Genomic DNA, 10,878 nt, shown 5'->3' on the forward strand with positions numbered 1-10,878 from the left:
GATGAATAAGGCCCATGAGTTGTAGGACCCTTCTATCCTCCCCCTCAACTCGAACTTTACTTTCTCGAGCGTTAAGAACTCTAGCAGATCCCCCCGCCACGCCGAGGCACAAGGTGGACAAGCCGACCTCCACCCCCACAGAATCCACCTTCGGGCGATTAGCGAGGTGAAGGCCAAGACATCTGCCTCCCGCTTCCTACCCCGGCCGATCTGACGCACCCCAAATATAGCGTCTAGGGGACCCGGTTCGAGTACCACATGCACCACCTTTCAGATTACCTTAAAGACCTCCCTTCAATACCCCTCAACTTTGGACAGGACCAAAACATATGAATGCGATTCTCAAACATCCTCCAGCCCCTCAAAAAGTTGACTCATCCTCACCCTTCTGAGGTGCGCCCTATACACCACCTTCAAGTGTATCAGCCCTAACCCCGCGCACGAGGTTGACGCATTCACCCTCCGGAGCACCTCATACCATGACCCCTCTTCAATATCCTCCTCCAACTCTTCCTCCCACTGTGCCTTAATCCTTTCTAGCGATCCCTTATTTTCCCCCAGAATCACCCCACAAATCGCCAACACCACCCTCTTCTCCAATATCTCTTCCAAACAGCCGGCTCCATCGGAAAGCTCTGTACCTCTTTCCTGTCAATATTTCGGACCTGTATATACCTAAACATCTCCCCCTGCCCCAACCCATATTTCTCCCCCAGCTCCTCCAACTTCGCAAACCGGCCTCCCAGAAACAAATCCTTTAATACCCTAACTCCCCTCTCTTTCCCATCCCACCTTCCTAGCTCGAATCTATGATTCCATCGTATCGGCATTTCCCTTGACCCCGCCCACAACCTAAAGTGCTGCCGCAACTGCCTCCAGATCTTCAGCGTCGCTCCTAGTACCGGACTCCCTGAATATTTCCAGGGCCATGGGGAACGGTGCTGTTGCCAATCCCCCTAACCCCGACCCCCTGTATAGACTCTCCTCCAATCTAACCCACTGGGAGTCCCCCACTCTAACCCAGGCCCTCACCTTCTCAGCATTCGCCGCCCAGTAATAATACAATAAATTTGGGAGACCCAACCCCGCTGACTGCCATCCTCTTTGCAACAGCACCTTCTTAATCCTCGCCACCTGCCCCCCCAAAATGAACAAGGCAATCATCTTTTCTACTTCCTTAAAAAACACCTTTGATAAAAAGATCGGCAAGCACTGAAAAATGAACAAAAACCGCGGCAATACATTCATCTTAATTACCTGTACCCGACCTGCCAGCGACAGAGGAAGACAATCCCATCTTGCCAGATCCGCTTTCACCCTCCCCACTAGACTAGTAATGTTATATCTATGGCACTCCCCCCCAATCCCGTGCCACCTGCACCCCCAGGTATCTAAAATGGGTGACCGCCCTATGGAATGGCAGCCCCCCCACCCCTGCTCCCACCCCTGGCCGGGACACCACAAAATATTCACTTTTATCCAAATTTAGTTTATACCCCTAAAAAGACCCAAACACTCAAAGCAGCTCCAGTACACCACCCATCGACGCACACGGTTCCGACGCAGTAGCAAGTCGTCTGCGTACAAGGATACCCTATGCTCCAGCCCCGCCCCCCCCCCCCCCCCCCCCCCCCACCCCGCACAATCCCCCTCCACATCCCCGAATTTCTCAGTGCGATGGCCAAAGGCTCAATTCCAAGTGCGAACAACAGGGGGGACATACGACACCCCTGCCTGGTCCCTCGATGTAGAGCAAAATATCCACAATTCATATTATTCATGCGGACACTCGCCCTCGGCTCCCTGTGAAGTAATTTTACACAATCCACACACAGCGCCCCAATCCCAAACCGCTCCAAAACCGCCATCAAATACCCCCACTCTATCGGTCAAACGCCTTCTCAGCATCCAGCGCCATGACTACCTCTGACTCCCTCCCCTCCACCGGTGCCATAGCTACATTCAGAACCATCCTAATGTTTGAAAAAAGCTGCCTCCCTCTTACAAACCCCGTCTGGTCGTCGCCTATTACTTTCGGGACACACTTCTCTGACCTACCTGCTAACACCTTCGCCAGTACATTTGCATCCACATTCAAGAGTGATATGCGCCTATACGACCTACACTGTGTTGGATCCTTATCCTTCTTGAGCAACAAGGATATCGATGCCTGTCTCAAAGTCTGTGGCAGCACCCCCTCCCCTATCACCTCATCAAACAACCCCACCATCAGCGGCGCCAACTTATTTTTTGTAGTACTCCACGGGGAACCCATCCGGCCTTGCTACCTTCCCTGACTGCATCTTCCTAATCGCGTCCTTTATCTCCTGCTCCCCTATCATCCCCTCCAATGTGGTCCTATCCTCCTTCCCTAACCGTGGAGATTCCAAACCATCCAGGAATTCCTGCATTTCCCGATCCTCACCAGGTGGTTCCGACCTATACAACCTCTCATAGAACTCCTCAAAAACACCAATTAATCTCATCCGGAGCCACCACCAACTTCCCTGTCCCATCCCGAACCTGAACGATTTCCTTCGCCGCTGTCTCCCTTCGAAGCTGGCCTGCCAACTTGTGCCCTGCCTTCTCTCCCGATCTGTAGACCGCCCCCGAGCCCGCCTCAATTGGCGCACCAGCTTCCTTGTGGACAGCCGGTCAAAACACGCCTGCAACTCCTTCCTCTTTTCCAACAGTGCTGGATCCACATCCTCTGCATACCTCCATTCCACTTCCAACATCTTGTCTATTAACCTTTGCCGTTCCACCCTCTCTTCCTTATCCACCTTTGCCTTAAACGATATCACCTCCCCCTTCACCACTGCCTTCAAAGCTTTCCAAACCCCCGCCTGTGAGACCTCACCCGTACAATTAAACAGCACATATTCCTCGATCACTTTTCCAATCTTATCACAAAACCTTTGGTGCCCCAACAGCCCCACATCTAATCTCCACTCCAGCCTCTGCACTATTCCCTTCTCCAACACCATGTCCACCCAGTGTGGTGCATGGTCCAATATCACAATATTCTGACCCTTGATCCCAGCCAATAGCGACATCCCCACCACAAAAAAATCTATCCGCGAGTAGACCTAATGAACCAAAGAGGAAAAAGCTCCCCCGGGTGCAAGAACCTCCAAGTGTCAACTTCCGGAAAATTTGAGTAATAGTCAATGATTATCAAATAATCACAGCCTTGAAAGTAAAAATGTCCATTGAGACTTTAGTCCATGGTTGAGTAACTAGTTCACTTTCCACTAAGGTCTGCTTACATTGTGCCGATTGGTGTGTTTGACATATCGACACTGTTGAATGTAGTTGTCTATATCCTTGTTGATGCCAGGCCAATACACTGATTTCCGTGCTCATCTTCTACATTTCTCAATGTCTTTATGTCCTTCGTGGTTGTGTGCGAGAATGTGTTGTCTAAGACATGATGGAATTACTGTAGAAAGTCGTCTATGATTGTCAAGTCCTCTCTGACATTGCGAAAGTTTGCACATTTTCCTTTGGGCCAGTCAGTGACGAATGTGATATAAAATAGTTACTTTAGAGTTACTAGTTAATGTAATGTAGAAATAAGCCACTTTGATTCTTGCAGTTAGGGACAAAGGAATTTGAGACCGCATGGAAAAAGCAGGAAGAGGTGTGTCTATGAGAGTGATGCTTCATTGATAGGGGCCAGAGAAAGGGATTGGAAGTGAGCCAATCAGAATAGATCGAACAGGTCAGGAGGGACATAGGCTGACCTATGTCCATCGAGTATGTGAAACTTGATACCATTTGAATTGATTTTGCAGAGATCCCTTTGTCTTTTAGTTCAGTCGTTTTCTGGAATGAAAGAGGCTGGATGTCTCTTACATTTCTGTAAGATGATTCAAGCTTGCAAGCTAAATAAATAACTTCTGTTTACGTGCGAATCCGTCTCAACTTTTATTGAGGCCAGACTGACAGAGAAAGAAATTTGGGGATCTACATTTGGTGCCGAAACCCGGGATTTCTCTGGGCGATCCTGATCCAACTGCGAAATCAGAATTAGACTGATTATGAACAGGAGGACGGGAACAAAGGGCCCTCAATGTAGAAATGGAAAACGACCAGCATTGATTGTTCCCCTCTTCTTATCGTCTGATTAGTCTGGTCACTCGCGGTTGGCACAGAAAGACCGCCTCGACGAAATCACAGGTCAGTCTGGGGATTAGCACTTTAATTGATGGGATTTCATATTGTTGTTTCGGCTTGGGTTAGGGTTTTGGGCTGATGGGACTTTAAATAATGAAGGTCCAGTCTATTATCAGGGTTCAGAGGCTGATGGGACTTAAATAATAAAGGTTCAGTCTATTATCAGGGTTCAGAGGCTGATGTGACTTAAATAATAAAGGTTCAGTCTATTATCAGGGTTCAGAGGCTGATGTGACTTAAATAATAAAGGTTCAGTCTATTATCAGGGTTCAGAGGCTGATGTGACTTAAATAATAAAGGTTCAGTCTATTATCAGGGTTCAGAGGCTGATGTGACTTAATTAATGAAGGTTCAGTCCAGTATAACTGTTTTTAAATCTGAAGATGGTTCAACTCTATGTGTGAGTGTTTTAAATATATAGTTGATTAAGCTAAAATTGTCTCCTTGGACTGTAAAGTTCCGAGGTCTAGTTGAGATTGTGAGGTTGAAGCAGAAGTCTCTCAAAGGGTTAACAGCAGCAGGCGGATTTGAAAACAGACAGTGCTTCTCACTCAGGCCTTGAGATAACAGCACCAGTCTGCAGTGTAATCGGATACCTTTCCTTTGAGTCAGTGAACACCAGCAAAGTTACGTTTTGAATTAATTAAAGGAAACCAGTGGGTTTCTCCACCTCTTTGATAAAAGTTATTATTTTCGAAAGCAATTGATTGAAATTGCCAGAACCTTAAATTTTACTTACTTGAAATAAGGTTTATCTCATTTTATCTGGAGATTAATAGAAACTTAAAGAAGATCATGGACACCATTTTAAAAAGTGTCAATCTGGAGATGATAATTAATTTTGCTAATACTTATGATAGTTGATTTTGCTAATACTTATGATAGTTGATTTTGCTAATACTTATGTGTATGTAACAGAAAAAAAACTTGTTAAAAGAAAAATTGTTAAGATAAAGAAATAATTAAGTTGTAAATGTTATACAAGTTTGTGTTAAGCAAATTGTAAATTTAGTTCTGAGTTGAGATCAGAGCTAAGCTTGCAAGTTGCAGTAATTCAATTTGAATTTTCAAACATTTTTAAGTTTTAAAAAAAAAGAGAGCAAATAGAGAAAAGAAGGACACAGATCTTGAATGCGTTGAATAGCACATTTCAAAGGCCCATAAATCTTTCTGTTATCTTAGACCTAAAACCTAGGAAGATTGACGAGCCATAGGAATGTCTGGGGCGTTTTAATGAAATCTACCGGGGGCAGTCAGGCGATTTGCTGTATCAAAATGGTCAGAATTCCCCTCAATACTGTGCTATGTTAATGCATTGCCTACCACCTTCTGTGGTTACTGCTGTGAAATGTAATAACATGAATTGGACAGAGAACGACCCTTCCCAGATGGCAAGGGCAGTCAGATTTTACTGGAAGGAGGGTGTAGGCCAAGAAGGAGGCTCAGTTACAAAGGTTAAGACTGAGTATGTAATGAAAAAGGATGATCTGCGATCCCAACAAGCGGCAGAAATGGTAGTTTACCAGCAGGAGCTCCAATATAGTGACTTTGGGTGGGTGGATCAGCGAAGAGGAGGATGAGACAACAGTGCTATATTTCTATCACCCCCCAGTGGTGGACGTTAGACATTGAACAGTCACTGCATCACGTTACCCTGGCCTATGACAGAACTGGACAAAACAGGGAGTTGGAGGACAAATACCGGCCATTACTTGAGACCGAATGGCCAGTCAAGGTTACAGCCACAGTCACGGGAAAAGAAGGTACAGCCGATTTTGTTACAATATCACCACATTTATGGCCACAGTCAGCTTCGGTAAGCCCTCATATTACACGTCAGGTCCATGACCAGTACCATGCCAGGGATATGGGGCGAATGGTCAGCATCTTACCGCAGCTCGTCAGAATAGGTATGAGATATACCTTTTGAACAATCCACGTCTGACATTTAAATACTGTACCACTATCAATCCAGCCTGTTTTCTTAGTGGTCCCCCTGTCCATGAAGACGCACCTGGCCACGACTGTTTAGCCTTGATTCAGGAAGCTACCACAATAAGGGGCGATTTGAGTGACATTTCGTCAGAACAACCTGACATGATTATGTGTGGTCAAATATCCCACCGGGGTTTAGTTAATGACCTACTGCAGGCCCTCCTTATGCCCGCGCAGATTTCCGTTATTAAATGCGCTGCCCACACGAATGGTACAACCCCAGTTGACGTTGGTAATGAACGAGCAGATTGTGCAGCGCGAACAGCCGCGCAAATTCAGCAAGTGATGGTGCCTAAGATGTTAAGTCAGACTAAACGATCTACTATAAATATGTCTGCTTCTGACAAGTCAATGGCAACCATCCAAGACGTCATAAGGTTACAGGAGGACGCTCCTGAGAGTGATAAACAAATGTGGAAACGGTTAGGTTGTACATATGATTCTGTTTCCTCTTTATGGACCACGCCTGCACATCAGACTTGTATGTCTGATGTGCTGGCTTTATGGGTCATTGAATGTGTACACTTTGCAACTCATTGTGGGGCTCGAGGGACTAGTGATTTGTTGCTGGACACTTGGTGGCACCCTAAAATGCAGGGGTTGGCCCAAAGTATCAGTAATCGGTGTTTGATTTGTCAGCAATATAACACCGGAAAAGGTATCCCTTGTGGGAAGGGGCAAACCCCGTTGCCCAGTGGTCCCTTTGAGACGCTCCAAATGGATTACATTGAGTTGGAAAGGTGTCAATGTTATAAATATGTTTTGGTCATTGTGGATGTGTTCAGCAGATGGGTTGAGGCGTATCCGACTATCTATAGTAAAGCTGTTACTGTGGTTAAAGTCTTGATGAGGGAAATCATTCCCCGGTACGGTATACCAGCTCAGTTAAGTTCTGATAATGGGCCTCATTTTATTGGACAAATTAACAAGGAGTTTTGCTCCCAGTTGGGCATACGCCAGCAGTTACACTGTGCTTACAGACCGCAGGCAGCCGGGGTGGTTGAGAGACACAATCAGACCCTCAAAACTAAATTGGCTAAATTAAGAGCAGACACGGGACTGACATGGCTTAAGTTGCTCCCCGTTGCCCTCTTCCAGCTGCGGGTTACACCTGCGGGACCGGCCCGGCTCTCTCCCGCCGAGATTCTTTATGGCAGGCCTCTTAGAATTCCTTGGAGCCTGCAGGTTCCCAGACGGGTTCAGTTTCATCAGATGACTGAAGAAATGACCACCTATGTTCTAGCCTTTACGCAAGTGCTCAAGGAACTCCATGGCCCAGTCCGTGCGGCTCACCAGCCATTGCCCCAGTACCTAGCTCACTTTCAGTCCAGCCCGGTAGTTATGTCATGGTCAAAAATTGGACTAGGAAGGGGTCGGAGCCGCGATGGGACGGGCCCTTCCAAGTTCTCCTTACCACCCCCACAGCAGTTAAAGTGGAGGGACGAAGTGCTTGGGTCCACCTACATCACTGTAAATTGAGTCCATCTCCACTACTGTAAAAGGTCGGATACTAACCTGCCTCCCTTCTCCAGTGCTATTTTACAGGTGTGGAGCATGATGGAGTGGCTACGCATCGTCTGTCTGATATTTGGCCTCACTTCGCTTGGCGTGTTATTGGCGATGGACATGGAAAAGGGGAATATTATGTATCTGTGTAGCCCCAACCAATCTACAAGGATACATCACCTATGCAAAGGTGATGTTCTTCGCTGCCCCCATATACGAGGACATGGTATCGACTCATGGAAGGTCATCAAAGTTAAGGAGAATGCGGGAGTCATGAAGCAGCTGCACCGGTCCCGGCGATGGGAAGGGAACATTATATGGACATTGCCTTGTTTTTGGAATACATGTAAATTTGATTTTGGATGTGTTAAAAGTGGTACAATAAAGGTAACATCAGGCTGTCAGAAGAGTGTAGGAAGAGACCATGAGAAAGAGAAAGGGACTAGAGAGAGGACGGGGCGTGTGAGAAGGGAAGTACAGCTAGAACGTAGGTTACCGGGAGATGCACTTAAGTTAATTAAAGGCCAAACTGAGGAAAACCCGGGTAGTATGAATCTCTTCTACCAGATTTACCACCGTCTGTATGGCCAGGGACGGGTTGTCTGCTACCCAAACCCCGCAGCGGTGCCTAGGTTATTTTCTGTTTCACCGCTTTGGGGCACTCCCCAAACGGTGGTTCATTGTCAGCGTTCCGAGCCATTGCCCGAGCAAGTCACTCTTCCTTACGATCCGGATTCAGCACCACCGGCTATTTGCCTTCCCCTCCCTCGGGATAATTCCCATTCACAGTACGATAGGCTGCGACGGTGGAGGGCGTACATACCTAGCCACTTCACTCCCAATAGGGATTCCCGGTCGTACGAGAATTGCTTCAGCAGTGAAGGGTACGGCTGTTTGCTGGTAGAGGTGGACACAAATATAACATGTCTGTTTCCCACCTGTACGGACAGGAGGTGCCATATCACCCAGGCGTCTGGCCAATGCGTTTGTTATAACACCACTTGCGTTCCATTGAACGCTGGCCTCCAGCTCCTTTGTGGCTGGGCGAATGTCTCTCATATCACTGTTGGGAATAGGGCTTTCTGCATTGCTGGGCGGCCCGAATGGGCATTTCAAAATTGGATAAACTGGGCTACTGGGAGGTCCTTACGCAACCGATATGCTGATTGTGATGCTAGTCTCCACACGGAACAAGGATACTACTTTTTATTTAATGGTACGGCGACCAACGTTTTGTCACCCCATTTCCCCGCCGAATTGCTATAGGGACTCTAGTCCCTACCACAGTCCCCTGCCCTTCGGCGTGGAACCTGCATAATCAGTTAGCACGCCGGGCAGTCTCTGCTGAATTTTGCGAGAACTGGAAAAAACCTCAGGTTCTTGCACCCAACCGGGGCCACTCAGCCGGGTGGGGCATTCTGAGCGTATTGACACTGGGAGGTGTGGGGGGTTCCTTGGCTGTTCGTGATCGGAATTATTTTATTTGCGGCCTTACCATCTTGGGAAATGAAACCTTGGGAGCCCTCGGGGCAATAACTAAGGAGTTGTCTCAGCTACGGTTGTTTGCAATGCAGAACCGGTATGCTCTTGACTATCTTCTGGCCCGTGAGGGTGGGGTATGCGCCATAGTACAGGGCAAGTGGATCATGGGTGTTCAGGACTTGACCGCTAACATTACTAAATTTATGGATCGCATACGGGATCACTTGGACGGGATGCAGGATCCTGACTCTTGGGGTAACTGGGGATCTGGAGGATGGAAGGACTGGTTGATAAATATGGCCATGTATCTAGTGGTAGCTATCGGCTGCATCTTTGTGGGCCTGGCCATCCTTAAATGTGTGATGGGTAGAATGCGGGGTGCACTAGATCAGATCACCGCCCCAATCACCGAGAAAAAAAAATTTAACTGTTAAAATCCATGAGGGTGAGGCAGATGAAGGGGGGCTAAGACAGGAATTGGAAATGCAGCGACGGATCTTTTTAGATGAGGAACCGTAGCTATAGATTGGATAGTTCGGTTATCATGGAATGATAAAAGGAGGGAATGACGAATGTGATATAAAATAGTTACTTTAGAGTTACTAGTTAATGTAATGTAGAAATAAGCCACTTTGATTCTTGCAGTTAGGGACAAAGGAATTTGAGACCGCATGGAAAAAGCAGGAAGAGGTGTGTCTATGAGAGTGATGCTTCATTGATAGGGGCCAGAGAAAGGGATTGGAAGTGAGCCAATCAGAATAGATCGAACAGGTCAGGAGGGACATAGGCTGACCTATGTCCGTCGAGTATGTGAAACTTGATACCATTTGAATTGATTTTGCAGAGATCCCTTTGTCTTTTAGTTCAGTCGTTTTCTGGAATGAAAGAGGCTGGATGTCTCTTACATTTCTGTAAGATGATTCAAGCTTGCAAGCTAAATAAATAACTTCTGTTTACGTGCGAATCCGTCTCAACTTTTATTGAGGCCAGACTGACAGAGAAAGAAATTTGGGGATCTACATCAGTACATAGACATTGTATCACTTGCTGAAGTGTCGTATCTCGTAGAGTTTCTGCCTTGATTATTTGTAGTTTAGCATCTGTGAGAGGTAGCATTGCTGTGATGAAGTTGGCTTGTTCTTCATTACTTTATACACCGTCAATAACTTTGTCCTTGTGCATTGTGGATCTGGATAACGTATCCTTAAGTACTAAATTTTTCTTTGCTGAGATGCTTTGACATGCTTAGTCAATTTCAGCAGTTTTAATTTTAGCCATGCCTCTGCTCCAATAAGTGAGGATTTTGTGTCATCCACAACGTCAAAATCAAGTGGAATTTTGATGTCACCCCTCTGAACTATGAGGTAGCATGAACCTTTTGTTGCTATTTCATTTTCATTGTCTTCTGTTAATCTACAATGTGACTTCTTATATTTTGGACGGGTCCACACATTGCCCAAATCTGATTGTGTGATCAGATTAGTGTGTGTACCTCTGATCCATTTATGATCAATGTTTCTATCCAATCTCTAGTTCTATCAGATAGCTGCCTGATTGGTTTATCAGTAGTATCGTTTCCATTTGTTTTAGTGATTACTTCTATTACAAAGTTGTCCAAGGAAGAAGGCATAGTTAAATCAATCTTTGATTTTTTTCATCTTCTTCTTTGTTTTGTATGGTGTTGACTTTTTATACTGTTGAAATGTCTTTTTAAAT

General features: G+C 46.2%; 1 protein-coding gene across 1 annotated transcript; it reads left to right on the forward strand.

Moving 5' to 3' along the window:
- Positions 1–3,684: 3,684 nt before the first annotated feature.
- On the forward strand, positions 3,685–10,285 carry LOC140397933 (uncharacterized). The gene is made up of 2 exons (XM_072486195.1): positions 3,685–4,182; positions 7,707–10,285. Exon 2 carries the CDS (start codon positions 7,729–7,731, stop codon positions 8,944–8,946), a length of 1,218 nt encoding a protein of 405 aa, XP_072342296.1. The 5' UTR covers positions 3,685–4,182; positions 7,707–7,728; the 3' UTR covers positions 8,947–10,285.
- Positions 10,286–10,878: the final 593 nt, after the last annotated feature.

Source organism: Scyliorhinus torazame, chromosome 2 (assembly GCF_047496885.1).
Source record: "Scyliorhinus torazame isolate Kashiwa2021f chromosome 2, sScyTor2.1, whole genome shotgun sequence".
Lineage (NCBI taxonomy): Eukaryota > Metazoa > Chordata > Chondrichthyes > Carcharhiniformes > Scyliorhinidae > Scyliorhinus > Scyliorhinus torazame.